Below are 15,157 nucleotides of genomic sequence, written 5' to 3'. Positions count from 1 at the left end.
AGATAGCACTGCACACCTATCACAAATACTAAACTCCAAAAACAAGAACACCAATTGCTGGAAGGTGAGGAATGGCAGCAACTGTCCCTTCAGAAGACATTTTGGCCATTTTTCCCAAACCTAGGTAAGTCTCATGTTAAGATCCAACAATTGCACTTCTAGTATTTAGCAACTGCTTTGAAAAACTATTTCCGAACAAAAACTCACATGCAGTTATGCACGGTAGCTCTATTCATAATGGTTATAAACTTAAAGGAACCAGGATGTCCTTCCATTAATGAATCCATAAGCAAACTAAGTGCATCCATGTGAAGGAAGAAGAATATGCCATGCAAAATATACCTCTTTGGCACAAGGGATATTTGGGCTGATTAATTTTAAGAAACGCCAGACATGGGAGAATCTCTGAAAACTGGGTAAAAGTTGCCATTTGGTGAGTGAAATGTACACTTATAAAGGAACGCCCCATTTGTACGCCTGTCTCCCTCTGTATCAGGAACAGAATTACTAAATCTCAAGAAACTCTTACCAAAAGAGAAGGCACAGACTTAAAGCTGTGTAACAACCATACCCTCGTTTACTGTGCTCACCTGATAACATCCCTTAACTGGCCTTCCCACCACCCAAAATCTTTTGGTCTTTAGCTGAGGATAGCATTTAGGGTGAGGGCTGCGCCACTTCAAGGAATTACACCATTTTCCTGGGTATCTCCCATGAATACAGGACATATGCATGATATTAAACTTTGACTTGTTTTTCTCCTGTTAATCTATTCAGCAATAAAAAGAAATGAACCATCACCCCATACAATCACATGGATGAACTTTACATGTATTTTTCTAAGTGAAAGAATCCAGTCTGAAAAGGCTGCACACTGAGTGACCCGATTTGTAGGAGATTCTGGAAAAGGCAAAACTAGAGATGATATAAGGATCTGGGAGTGAATTCCGTGATACTTTCATGATTTGTACCTGCCACTATGCATTTGCCTAAACCCAAACCTTTTGGGGCACCTGGCTGGCTCAGTTGGTGGAGCATGCAACTCTTGATTTTGGGGTTGTGAATTCGGGCCCCATGTTGGGTGTGGAGATTACTTAAAAATAAAATCTTTAAAAAATACAAACATTTCTACATCCCAAAGAGTAAATAATAATCTACTGAAAGTAAGTTGTTTAGGATGTGGGAGTGTCACAGAATGGTGTGGGGGCCAAGGGCAGGCTGCCCCAAATCTGCCACTTTGACATACAGATCATTTTAAATAAAAGTTACTTAAGAGACAGCCTATGCAATGAGGACACTTAGACCCTCCTCTGTCCCCCTGGAAAGGAAATCAATTTCCCATGTGAGGATGTCCCTGTACCAGGAGGTAAAGAGATTTTGACATCACCAGAGACAGGAGATTTGGAGCCCATAAGGCTGTATAAACAACGCTTGTTACTTTTTACTAATTTACAACCCCAGGCCAAATTTTGTTTAGAATTCCTTACTAATTGAAGCTCCCAAGGTTAAGTTTTCTTTGTCCTGTGATTTCATCACAGGTGTAGTTTCTCTTTGTCCAAAAAGTATAAATGTGCACATCACTGCACTTTAGGTTTTTTTCTCCTATTTATCTGTCTCATGTCAATTTCTTTCTTCATCCCGCGGTAAGAACCTTGGACCAAGGACAATTTCTTCCTCCCCTTCAATGGAATACAGAACGTGACACATAGTCTAACTGTATTAGAAACATATGGGGGGAAAAACCCTCACTGTAGGTTGTATGACAAAAGGTGCTGACCTAAGTAACTTTGGAAATGAATGGAATCCGTAGATTAAAGAAAAAATGTACTGTACGTACACAGTGGACTCCATTTGATAAAGTTCTCTGCCATCAGAGTGGTAGCTAACAGTTCTGAAAACACCACATCTGTAATCTGGAATGGAGCAATGAATTAAATAAAGGGCCGGTGGTGAGAGCCAGGTTTGTCGCTGTTAGAGTAGGAAGTTACAGATCAGCAAAGGGAGAAGATCACAATCTCCATGTGGTGGCGGACCAGGTTGGAGACATCAGTATAAACTCATCCTTAGCTTAACATGGACGCAGACGGTTCCACACAGAAATCTTTATCATTAGGTGTGTCGACATAGGTGGGAATACAGGCATATATTGCCTTGCATTGTCCACTGAGCATGGACATTTAGCTCCCCCGTGTAAGACTTTAATACCGTTCTCTACTACCCAGAGCTCCTTAAAGAACTTGCTGACGCTAGAACTTGGACAGTAAGTATAGGAGCCAGGACAATCTTGACGTATCAGAAAGTAAGGAAGTACCAAGAAAAGAGCCACAGAGATGGAATGATGTCAATGGAAAGCAGGAGCCAGTGGGAAGTGCTCTCCATCACCAAAGGAGGAATGAGCCAGCGACCAAACACTGTAGTGCTGGAACATAACCTACCCGGGTGTCCGTGCTGGTAAAAATAAATGATTCTTTTTAAGATTTTACTTATTTATTTGAGAGGGAGAGAGAGTGCATAAGCAGAGGGGAGAGACAGAGGGAGAGGGAGAAGCAGACCCCCCACTGAGCAGGGAGCCCGACGTGGGGCTCGATCCCAGGACTCTGAGATCATGACCTGAGCTGAAGGTAGACACTTAACTGACTGAGACACCCAGGTGCCCCCAAATAGACGATTTTTTAAAAAGAAACCACAGGGCCAAAATGGAGTCACTTACGTCAGGGGACCCAAGCCAGCAAACCAAGACTTACTACCTGACCTAACTGCAGTTCCACACACCCTCACCTCCACGTAAACTTTAACCGGTCAACCTGGAAAATGAACTGAATGGCCCCTTCTGTTCCCCTTAGGAGGGGGACATTGCCTAAAATAGTGCATCCTTTTCTAGTAATTTCTTTTTTTCAATGCCCTCTCTGCCTTTAAAATCCTTCCCCTCCCTGCAGCTCAAAGGAGCCCCTTTCTTTTTGCTAAATGGGATGCTGCCTGTTTCATGAATTGTTCAATGAAGCCAATGGGACTGGGATCTTTTAAATTACTTTGTTGCCTTTTTATTAACAAATTACATAGCTTTTTATAAGCGGGATTGCATAGACCTCTCCTATAAGAATTCCAACTAATAGATGTTGATAACCATTCATCAAGTAAATGGAGCTAACTCTCCTCTCCTAAAGTGGGGGCTCAGGGCAGTTGTCTTCCTGCACGTGGGAAAGAGTAACTTCCTGGTGGGGAAGCCTGACCAATGCTGCCTCAGCCAGGTGACCAGCGTTAACATGGACAGTGACAAGTGTTCCCTTGTTGTAAAGTAACGACAAAGCACTTTACCTCCCTGATCTGCTTCCTCAAAACCCATAACCCCAGTCTAATCAGGAGGAAAACAAGTAAATCCCAATGGGGGACTTTCTACAAAATGCCTGACCGGTCCTCCTCAACACTGCCAAGGTCACTGAAACAAAGCAAGACTGAGAAAGTGTCACAGCCAAGGAGAGCCTAAAGACACATGATGAACACATGTCACGTGGTGCCCTGCATGGGATCCTGGAGCGAGAAAAGGTAGAACAGAGGGAACCTGAATAAAATACGGACTCCCGCTAAAAACAACATATCAATATTTGTTCACTAATTGTGACAATTTTGTAGAAAACTAGAAAAAGAGGAGAAATTAGGGGCACCTGGGTGGCTCAGTCAGTTAAGCGTCCGCCTTCGGCTCAGGTCATGATCCCGGGGTCCTGGGATCGAGCCCCACGTCGGGCCCCCTGCTCCGCGGGAGCCTGCTTCTCCCTCTCCCTTGCTGCTCACCCTGCTTGTGCTCTCTCTCTCGCTCGCTCGCAGTCAAATAAATAAATAAGATCTTTATAAAAAAAAAACAGACATTAAAGGTCAAATAAGGGAAACCTATTGCATCGGACTGGAAGCCTAGAGGAAATGGGTGATTTCCTAATAAAAATGCACAATAATAAAATGGACCCTAAAATAAGGAAAAAACAGGCAGACCAATTAGCCATCCAGGGCCTCATCTTACTGCTGGTTCTCCTCTCACTGTTCTGGGGTTTTCCTCTCCTAGGACAGAAAAGGAACAGGGACAGAACTGTTCTGGAGCTGCCCTTAGACCCGACCCCACTCACTGTCTTCCTCTCCCCCAGCCATACCCTGCTCAGCGAGGACACTGTGCACGGGGAGTCTCAGGGATGGTGGATCCTGATGTGTCACCCAGTTCTTTTTTGGATGGCAAGGGACTGGACACACTTACTAAAGTAAAAGAAGTTAATATTTTTTAATGGTAGAAATACCTTAATACTTGCAAGAGACAAGAGTGGGTTTGGACCTGGCAGGCCCAAAGGCTCACACTCTCACACTGTGACCTAGACACACTCCAACACTCCATCCTGCTAAGTGCTCTGGGGTGGCCCCATTCATAGGCACAGTCTCTCTCACTGCATCTGGGGCCTCCCACAACTCCAGGCTGACACCCACTCACCATCCATTCTACTGGGAAGGGTTTCTCTTTCCCTTGGGTTCCATGAAAAGTCATGGCTTTAACTGTCTTTGGCCCGGCTTGGGTCACACTCTCATCCTTGAAGCCATCAGAGCACCCAGAAAATAGAGCAAGGGGTTGGGTAGACTTGGATCATACACCCATCTCTGAAGTGGGTGGAAAGTGGAGTCTGCCCTCTGGAACTGTCTGGATGGTAGGCAGGTGACATGGGGTTCCCAAAGGCAAGCTGAGATGCTGGACTTGGACGTGAGAAGAGATGCCAGGCTGGGAAAGCAGCAGATTCCGCATCACTGGTGACTGACTGCACGGCTTTGGAATCTGAAGCCCAAGGAAGGAAGGGGTCACTTCGTTAGGGTCACGGGCTGCAGCCGCCCATCCAGTGCTCTTGCTATTTTCCCATGACGGCAAGGCGCTCTCCTACTTGCTGAAAAAGCAACTTTGCTGTTGGTAGGAAACTCAAGGCTCCTGCCTTGGATACTGGGTCCTCACATCTCAGAGACTGGAAGGCACACAGACCTCACTCTTCTCCCTGGGAGGAAGGAGCCCCGGACTCACACCTGCCCCCCACATTAATCGCTCCTCCCCAGAGAACAAACTGGCTCATTCTCCAGTCTCTTCTCTCTCCTTTATGAAGAACAGAGAGCAAATGTGAGGATGATAAGGAAAGTATCGCTCATTGAAACAGTGGGAGGCTCAAGGATTATTCCACACCACAAATCCACACATGGCAGACTTTCTGGAGGCCACAGTCCCTGAATCATGCATGTGACTCTCTGAAACCAGGCAGCCTCACTGAGAAACTGCCTGCTGGGAGGCACAGTTACTCCCATAACCTTAATTCTTAACAAATACGTATGTCAAAGGTTTACATCACAATCGGGAGGCCAAAGGACTGCAGGGTCAGTCTGCCGAATGGCTGTATGGCTGCTGTGGACAGGGCCACATCCAACATTTGGAGGGTTAAGAGACTGTGAAGGAGGAAGCCCTTGTCTCAACCACACAGACGTTGGGAATGGAAACATCCTGTGGGGCTGTCTACACTGCCCATGGGCCTGTTACACTGCCAGGAGCACAGTCAGCTCAGTAATGGCTGTGGGGGTTGTCAGGACCCTTTCTGGCCTGAGCTGGAGGGCCACAGATGCCTCCCTGGATGGTCAGAGGCCAAGGGCTGTCCTGTCTACTGCCTGTTTCCTGCCGATCACTCAGATGGGATGAAGGATCTAGCCAGCGCCGGGGGGGGGCCCCCCAACAGCCCGAAGAAGGCTGTACATGGGGGCGGGCAGGCCACGGCAGTCAGTCCTATATGAATCCATTCGTGTCTACAGAGTGCCCTCGTGGGGTGGGGCCATGCTGGAACTTGTGGCTGCCCAGGCAGAGTGGGGCCAGCAGCACCCTTCCCAGGTGGGAAGGCAGAAGAACCCTTTATAACCTCTGAGTCCCCCTATAACCCCTGACTGGGGATGAGTTGGATCTCAAACTGTCAGGAATCAGGTGGACATTTCACTTTTCTTCTGTCTGAGCCCAGGAGTGAAGGGCTGAAAACCAATGCTCCAGCTCACCTCTGACTCGTGTGTGACCCTGGGTGAGTCCTGTCTACCCTGGAGGCCCAGGGAGTTGGAGGAGGGCGAAGAAAGCCAATTATGCTTAAACCTAACCCCGATCCAGACCCTGGCCCTGACCCCAACCCATGACCCTCACCCCAACCCCACCCAGATTCTCAGGCTGATCCACACTTGCATCATGAACAGGCCCAAATCAGTTTTAGGGGGTTATTTTCTCCAGAGAGCTGCTCAGCTCTGTACTCCTGCCCACATGCCCATGGAGGTGGCCCTGCCTCCTGAGGACGCACAGGTTGCTGACTCCCACACCTCTTGCATACATCACCCAGCAGCATGGTGAGGTTTGTTTTGATTTTTTGCTAAGTTTTATTTTAATCCAAGGACTTTGATTCATACCAAATGTCACTGTAGAAACAATACCAGAATCCAAAGTCTGGGTGATCAATATTACTCAGGCAGCAAACTCGTCAATCACAGAATTGTTTTAAAGCAGGTCCCAGTTGTGTTGCATGGTTGGGACTTCTTTTTGGGTTTTTTTTTTAACACTGTTCTTAAATATAAAGCTTTGCAACAAACCTTTGACTTATGTCAAATATAATTAAAAATTAACAAATGAGTACATTGTATCAAAAAGTACGAAGATATACATTTCATGCACATACTTGTATATATGTATATATTTTACATGCACACATAACTTATTCAAACTACGGCCACTGCTTGACTGGTCCAGATGCAGACAACTGGTTAATGCATTTCAAATTTGGCAACTCACTATGAGATCTCAGTGGAAACATATGATAGCTGAGAAGAGAGGATACAGAAACAAAACCCAAAGTCAGGAAAACAAGACACAGTATCTCTTCCCCCACTCCCTGTAGTTTTCACCAATTCCAGTGTCTAGAAGAATCCAGACAGACTGGTGAGGCTGTGTGGGGCTAGAACAGTGATTCTCCACCCAACATGGCCTGGGAAGCAGCTGCGGTTCTGCACAGAATGGATACATTCACAATAACGTGGGCCAGAGATGAAACATCAGTATCAAAATACACATCCTTCTGCTCTGCAACAGGAACAGAGCTATCTCATGCAGAGTCTGAGATACCATTCCAGTTATTATTTCCTATTGCGGTAAAATACTCTGTAATCTTAAAGTTTCAGAGTATTGTGCCTTCCAGTAAGGAGATTCTATAAAATGGTTTGGTCACAATCATGCTGAAACCCTAGAACAGGTGGTGGTCTTACGTGATTTATTTCTATAGAATGTGTGTCTTTTGTTGCATAGCCCTATGGGTTAACAACATCCACTCACTGGGACACACCTCCACACAGAGAAACGCACACACAAGTCACAGGCCAGGTTTCTTTAAGGTGAGTCATGGGGCAACAGCCAATGGGAACACTCAAATGATCCAGCGAAGAGATCATCTGACATTTCCAAACACGGAGGATGCACCAAAATCTAATCATCTAAATATTCCTTTTGTTCACAAAACAAAGGGTCTCCCGGCATTTTATGCACAGCCTCCTACCTACGGTGTTTCCCTTTTGACAGTGGCCATGAGGTTGGATTTCCCTTTCGCTTCCTGCTTTCCCGTGTCTTGTGCCACAGTGCTGGGCTTCAGATGGCTCCTACCTGAGCCTCAGTCGCCAAGCTTCTCCTTGCCCCATCGCTTCCTCCGAGTTTTGGCCTCATTTCAGTCGGGCCGTCCCAAGTGCCCACACCTGCACAGACACAGGCCCTCCCTCCTGCCCGCCGGGTCCATCTCCACTCCCCCACCTCTCCCTCTTCCCACGACCTCTCCCTCTCTCTGGCCTTATCTGAAAAGAAACTTTCACAACAGATACCACGCCCTCTTTGGCAGGCATCCCGTCCCTGAGATTCAGATGTAGAACAGACTGAAAACACCCCATACAAGGACAGGCTCTACACTGCTCTGTGGCTTCCCAGGAAACCCTTCCACTCGTGGGAGGAAAACAGGGAAATGGTCGCTTCGTTTCCAACTACAACCGTCCCACTGGATGTCATATGAGTGTTCTCCATGGACACCAGCTTTCTACTTGGTTGATATTTGGAACTGGAAACAGTTCCAAGGATTCACCCACGCTTCACACAGGCTTCACGTCACCGCCCCCAGGAGCCTGGCACAAGAGGGCTCAGAAGTCAGGCACTTGGTTGAGAGCAGCAGAAGCCAGGGGAGCTGGGGGGCCACCCAGGCTGGACGCAAGAGCATCTCCTTGCACGAGAGAGAGAGAGAGAGAGAGAGAGAGAGAGAGAGAGAGGGACACCACCCCCCCCAAAGAGCTGAGAGCTTCCTACAGGTTGGATTTTTTTTAAGTTCTGTTACTATTTCCTTCCCCATTTTTCTGTTTTTCTCTTCTTTCTAGATCAAGTATATGGAATTGACAAAAGAGGGAAGGGTGTTTCGATTAAAAACCAAAACCAACAGCAAGAATGTTTTCCAGATTTGGTCCCTGTCAAGGTTGACAGCATCTGGGAGAGGACAGAGTGTGTGTGAGTGTATTTCTGGTGTCCACCTGCTGTTTCAGTACAAAGAGCCAAGCTGGATGTGTTTGTGTTTGTGGGCGCCGACAAGAATGCACGGAGCCACAGGCCGGGCTCCTGAGGTTACTGCTGTTGACCATCAACTCTGTCTTATCTGGCCAGGCGTGTAAACATGCCGGGCTCCGTACCACACACGTGGATAAAGGATGGTCTCTACCAGATCCAGACCTCCTAAAAGTGGCCCAGGCACACCCCCCAGACGCTGGGAGCCATCACACAGGATTCAGACTGACAGGGTCCCACTCAGCACATGCAGTGACTTCCCGTGTAGGGTCTGTGGCACGAGACCCAGGCAGGCAGCATACAAGGGGACAGAGAGAGCCACGTCCCTCTCCGAAAGGGCTTTAGGAATTGGTCCAGCGCGAAAGAGGAGGTGGGGGCGGGGGGGGGGGGGAGCCGCGGGGCCTCCCCCCAGCTGGCCCCAAAGGCGGGGCCCCTCCTTCCAGGGGCTGCTGCCCCGGCCTCGGTGCCCCTGCGCATCCCTGGGAGCCCAGCATGGATGATAAAACTCATCGGCTGGAACGCGCCCACTGAGCAGGCGTGAAGCGGAGGTGCAGCTAGCACCAGTGGTCTTGGTCGGGGTGGTGGTAGCTATACTGAACCCGGCCGCCCGAGCTGAGCCCCAGAGTGCAGTGGTAGCCGTTGGGCACGTGGCGGAGGGGGTGCGACTGGGAGGTCAGGGAGGACACATAGGAAGTCCGGGAGGAGCGGCCTGAGTTGGTGGCCACAGCCTCCTTGAAGGTAAGCGTGTCCTCAGGCTGGGTGCGGGCAGTGTCCTCACTGTCCACACGCTGCCCCAAGTAAGGGTCAGAACCGATCCTAGAGCCGGCGGCCAGGGGCTGGCTGAGGGGGTCTCTCTGGAGCAGAGCGTTGTGTTCGGAAAGGCCACGGCTAAGCCGGCCTGGGGAAAAGGTGGGGAGGCTGGTCTGTGCCCCAGCAAAGTGGACAAGCGAAGATTGGCCATCTTGTAGGTGACACTGGGAAGGGGGGTCAGCGAAGTCTGGGGGAGCTGCCTCCGCCCACTACGGCCAGGGGTGCTAGCACCGGATGTTGGCAACAAGGGGCTCCCATTCACTGAACCACCACCCAACAAGAAAATAGAACAGAGAAAAAAAAACCAAAGTCCCAGACCAGAGGCCAATGCAGGTGAGAACCATGGAGGTGGGGGGTGAGGCATGGAGAGAGGCAGGCACCCTGGGAGGGGACCCGTAGGGTGTGTGGTGGAGGGGGGAAAGCCGCTGGTGCCGGTAGGCCTGGGGAGGTGGTTGGGGACCAGTGGGGAACAAAGGGACAGGCACAGCTCAGGGAGAAGGGAGACCAGAGGCCAGTCCAGGGCAGTTGGGAGGGGAGGATCGGGCTGGTGCGGGAGGAATGGAGCAAGGAGGGGGGAGCGCAGACTCGGGCCTGGGAACCAGGACATGAAGGAGGATTCGGAGCATGGTGGGGGGGGCTCATAAGGAGGGGCAGTGAGGGGGGTCCTGTCTTACCGGTCTTGGGGGTCCTGGCTCCTGCCCAGCTGTTGGTGACGTGGGGTGGCTGCTGAGGGAGGGTTTGGGCTGCGAGGGCTCCCAGCCCCCAAAGCGGTCACAGGAGTAGAAACGCTGCTTCTCCGAGGAAGAGGAAGAGGGCTGCCTCCGCTCTTGTGACCGGCCCCGCTCCTGTCTGCGCTCCGTCCGGCAGCCTGTGGGCCCCTCTCCCGGGGGTGGGCCTGGCCCTGCAGCACTGCTGGGTGCTGGCCAGGAAGAGGGGAAGTCAGCACAGCGAGCCAGGTGGGGAGACAGACCCCCAGCCCAGACCCGGTCCCCAGGGCCAGCAGGGGGGCCCAGGGGGAGAGCTGAGGTGCGTGGGTGATCCTGCCTGGTCCCCAGACCTGGGCCTCACAGCCCCCTACTCAGGGCCGTTTGGATGGTGGAGGCACAGAAAGGAATGCCTCAGGCCCTGGCCATAGGAGGGACCCCCGCACACACCACCATCTGTGTCTGCGGACAGGCTGGGCCCCTTCTCCAAGGACTTCTGCTTCCTGTCCCTGCGGCGATGGCAGCAGTGGTGGTGATGGGGCGCAGCCTGGCTGGCTGGGGCACAGTCCAGGGCAGCGCCGCAGAGATGAGCCACGTGGGGACGCTGGGGCGCCAGTGTGGAGATGGAGCGCTTCATGGGGCTGGTGTTGGGGGCCGGCTGCGGGTGGGATGTGGGTTGGCACACAGTCTGAGAGAGGGGCCTGGGGCAGGCTCCAGGGCGGCACTGCAGGCCTGGGGTTCAGGAACCACCAGGCCCCTCCCTCCCCCCAGAAAGCTCTTCCCCACCCAGGCCCACCCTTTCTCCCAGAGCACGCTGCACAAGGTGCTGTCCGTCTCTGCCAGCAGGGCCCAGAGAGCTGTTGGCCTCAGTGTCCCTGGGGGACAGGGACGATGCCAGGAAGAGGGAGCCTGCGGGCCTGGCTGGGAGAACCCTGAGGGGTGGCTGCGTGTGATGGCTCTGCTGGGCCAGGGCCATGGGGCTCCTGCCCTGGGCTGAAATCGGGACCTGCGGACAGGGGCCTTCCAAGGGGAGCTGACCCACAGCCTCCACTCGGCGTCCTCAAGCTGGCCACCCAGCGGGCCAGGCTCGGGAAGGGGAAGAGGGCGGGAGCCACCACCAATGGGAGGCAGAGATAAGTTTAGAGAATGAAGTCATTTGGAATGTGCAGAACCAGGAACCACAAAAGGAGGCAGGGACAGGGCCAGCCCCAGGCAAACACTGAAGGTCCCCGGCTGAAGGACATGCCCCTCTAAAGCCCCTCACCATCCCAGGAAGTGAAAGCAGGGCCCCCTGACACAGCCTCAGGTCTGCAGGCCCCTCTCTGAGTCCTTGTGAATGGGCCCACAGCCCCCTTGCCCTGGAGCTTCCTGCTCGGTACTCAAAGCATCCCCGAAGGAGCAGGGGATGGAGGTGGTGCCGCCTCCAGAGTCCAGAGAAAGAACAGGGCAGGTCGGGTGCCTGGGTGGCTCAGTTGGTTAAGCGACTGCCTTCGGCTCAGGTCATGACCCTGGAGTTCCAGGATTGAGTCCCGCATCGGGCTCCCTGCTCAGCAGGGAGTCTGCTTCTCCCTCTGACCCTCCCCCCTCTCATGTGCTCTCTCTCTCAAATAAAATAAATAAAATCTTTAAAAGAAAAAAAGAACAGGGCAGGTCCTCCCCAGAGCATCCATGGGGGAAAGGGAGGACCAAGCTGTGAGGCACCGTGTGCATGGCGGGGGGGCCGGGGGGGCAATGCAGGCTGGCGTGGGAGAGGGGTGTCCTAGAGAGAGGGAGAGTCTGGGTCAGGGACACTGGGCTGGGAGATGGAAGCCCCAGGGCCACCGCAGGAGGCTGAGCACTGGTGGGTGGTGGGGATTCCTGGCAGGCCTCCGAGGACTCTGGCTGCACCTCTTGAGACCATCATCCTGGGAGCTCCCAACAGGGCTGACAGTGTCCAGGCCGCCATGCAGGTAGGGAGCCCTCACGCGGGACACAAGCCCTCCCCAAGCCAGGTCTCCTCACCCCCCACGCCCCCACCCTCCCATGACCCTGGCCCTCCCAGACCACCCACCTGAGTCTCTGCAGCCGGGCGAGGCATGGAGGCCGCGCGTCCCTGGCTCTCCAGTCCGGGTTGGGGCTCCCCGTCAGGACCTCTCAGGGCCATGCTCTGCATCTGGACGTCCACAGCCTGGGCACACAGCAGCCCGCAGTCACACCGGCCCCCACCTCACTCTCACCTTCCCCCCCATCCTGGGCTCCCCGCCACACTCCTGCTATCTCCCACCATCCCTGTCTCACCCCAATCCTTATCTCATCCCCCATCCCCTGCCTGCTACCACCCCCCAGCGACACACGGTGCAAGACAGGTAGGTGACTGTTAGTTCGCAACACTTGGTTTTGGGTGGTTCATTACCAAGAATTATTGTGGCAAGAGTTAGGGGTTAGGTAACAAGGACGTTACCAATTTGTCTACAAAATACAATTGCTTCAGAAATCACTACTGGAGTGGAGATCTGAGGAAAAATGTCTTAGAGGAGTTAGGAAGACTAGACACACACAGGCCGTCAACAGAATGGGGTCAAAACAAATCATTTTCAACGGGCAGTGAGGAAGCGGAGGCAGAGGCCCCTCACCGGAAAGGGAAATGGGCACGCACAATGGGAGGTGAGAGTGGGAACCACCGACTGTCTAAATCCACTGACCTCAGTGCCATCAGAGGCACCCATGTAACGTTTTGGGAATTAGCTTTGGAGTCCACCATGGACCGCTCCAGCAGCCCGCCTGGACTAGCTTTCAGGCAGCATCCGCGGGGAACCATTTGGGGGGAGGTGGGCACGGGGTGGAACAGAGAGGCCAGTCTCCCAAAGTGGTGATGGGACCTGAGGGCTCCATGTCCTGCAGCACAGCCTACAGGGAGCCCCTCTGGGAGGGGGAGAAACCAGGAGTCCTGCCTCCTCCGTGCACCTCACACCCTGGCCAGGTACTCACACGGCCCTGCCGTTGCTGAGGGACGCAGAGCTCTTCTGCCGAAGGAAAACCCGGGCTCCTCGGAGCACAGCCGGCTGTGTCTGCTCCAGCGTGGCCTTCAGAGGGTGGAACAGGGACACAGGGCCCATCTGTAGAAGGGACGCAGGGAAGAGGAAGAGCTCTAAGGGCACAGACAGGTGTGCCAGAAAGCTGGCCTGACCCCACAGCATGGGTTGGTGCTCCTTCTGCCCTGCCCCAGCCCTACACAGGAGGTAGGCGGGGGCTTACTCCCAACCTGGCCTGTGAGTGACATCAGGAAAGTCATTTCACTTCTTGGAGCTTCAGTATCCCTACCTACAAAATCTGGGGACCTCATCCAATTAAAAATGGTAAAAGGTTTCATCTCATCATCAACTTGGATTGATGGGTAGAGGCTGCATGAGCCCTGGACTGAGCAGAATTCTAAGGACATTTCAGGGCTTGGGGGGCGGCGGGGGGGGGCACTGATGGGTGTCTGCAACAGACAGGGGAACGGGGGATGTGGTGTGGGCATCAGATACTTCCCATCCCATGATGGGTGAATGTCCCTGTAAGCTCCGAACACCAGGCAACTTTCTAGACAGAGTCTACGTATGGTCACTGATGGTTTGGCTGTGTGGGAAAGTTGTTATCTTTGAAGGATGACGTCAGGAAGATGGGGCCCCAAACCAGCCCAGTCAGAGTCATGAGTGGAAGAAATCATGACCCTGGACCCATCAGTTTGAATCTCTCCGGTCCCTGCCAATGTGCACGGTAATCAGGTTCTCCTCGAACCTCCCCAAACAACCTCCTCAAATATTCTTCAAACTTCTTTCTTCTAACACTTAAAACAGTGGGATCTCCAGGGAACATGTCCTCAGCCTCTTGTCTACTGCTCCTGAACACTAGGTCTCCATGTCAGGGGGCCCCCAGTACCAGCAAGAGACCAGCTGTTGGAAAGCACTCAGGCTGTATGGGGTTTCTGACTTTGGGGCCGGAGAGTGAGGCTACAGTAGGAACCTCTCATCTTCCTTTTCCCGCTGTGCAATCCCCAGGAAGGATGTGGGTTTCCTCTGCCGTCAAAACAACTGACGGGTGCCAGAGTCTGAGGTTTACTTCTTGGAAATCCTGGAACTCGGTACCTGGGACAGGCCTCCCGTGGCCTGCTGAATCTGGTCTCTGTGGGTCTTGTTCTGTTTGTAGAAGTCAAATATCATCAGAGCTGCGTACACCTTTCCTACGGTCATCTCATCGGCTGGAGGGAGAGAAAACAGAGGGTGGGGTGTGGAGGAGGAAGGGGAGGTAGGGGGGCAAGGGAACAGCCTCCACCACAGGGACTCCTGGACATGCTCAGGGAAGGGCACAGGGCTTGGCCGAAGTTGCATCTGTGGACACTGAGCACGTGTCCTCTGGAGCTGTACTGACTCTCCACAGGGCCCTCCATCTCCTCCCAGTGAAGTGGATGTGGGGTTTAATCTTTAAGCACCTCATCTCTAACTGTAGGAGTCTCCCTGCTGTTCTCTGGATTTTTTTAAGTATACACCCCCACCAGGAACGTGGGTGACTGTGGTCAACAGAATAAAGCCCAGGGAATCCCTTCCCACAGTCCCTATGCACCCACTGGTTAAGACCGTTCTCCCTGCAGGTGGAAACTAAGTCTAGACTATTGACGAGGTCACCCTGGCCCAGGCCTCCTGGCTCTGCCTCTGGGTGGGACACAAAAGAGGGGTGAACAAGGAGAATTTCTTGCCCTCACTTACGTTTATGGGGTGGCACCAGTAAATCCAGGGTCTTCTGGGGCAGATTGGCCCACACAGAGGAAATCTCCTTCCTCAACTCTGCATCACACTGATGCTGCTTGGTGCCGGCTGGGGCAGGACAAGGGTGTGGAGGGGAAGAGAGATGTTAGGAGCTGTCTCACGGGCCCCCTGGGGGAGCCGGCAGGGAGAGGTGTGGTGTGAGGGGAAATGGGGCAAGGACCGTGCCAGGAGAAAGGGCAGAGCGGGGAGAAGCACGGCCACGGCGGCTGTCGGAGCGTCCCTGATGGGCACGTGCAGACACAGAG

General features: G+C 52.8%; 1 protein-coding gene across 1 annotated transcript in view; it reads right to left on the bottom strand.

Annotated features, from left to right (window-relative positions):
• Positions 1-6,212: 6,212 nt before the first annotated feature.
• LOC114204003 (voltage-dependent N-type calcium channel subunit alpha-1B-like) overlaps positions 6,213-15,157 on the bottom strand; it is a 28,724-nt gene continuing 19,779 nt past the window's right edge. The window contains exons 3-9 of the mRNA XM_088026874.1: positions 14,853-14,960; positions 14,235-14,347; positions 13,096-13,223; positions 12,179-12,295; positions 10,579-10,786; positions 10,099-10,343; positions 6,213-6,849 (exon numbers count right to left, since the gene is read on the bottom strand). Of these exons, the coding sequence (XP_087883000.1) occupies positions 12,262-12,295; positions 13,096-13,223; positions 14,235-14,347; positions 14,853-14,960 (383 nt within the window). The 3' untranslated portion in view covers positions 6,213-6,849; positions 10,099-10,343; positions 10,579-10,786; positions 12,179-12,261. The remainder of the gene's footprint in view (positions 6,850-10,098; positions 10,344-10,578; positions 10,787-12,178; positions 12,296-13,095; positions 13,224-14,234; positions 14,348-14,852; positions 14,961-15,157) is intronic.

The sequence above is a fragment of the Eumetopias jubatus genome, unplaced genomic scaffold, assembly GCF_037043125.1.
Source record: "Eumetopias jubatus isolate StellerSeaLion01/CBP00866 unplaced genomic scaffold, mEumJub1_p1.0 scaffold_9, whole genome shotgun sequence".
NCBI lineage: Eukaryota > Metazoa > Chordata > Mammalia > Carnivora > Otariidae > Eumetopias > Eumetopias jubatus.
This window is presented reverse-complemented; position numbering and strand designations above follow the sequence as displayed.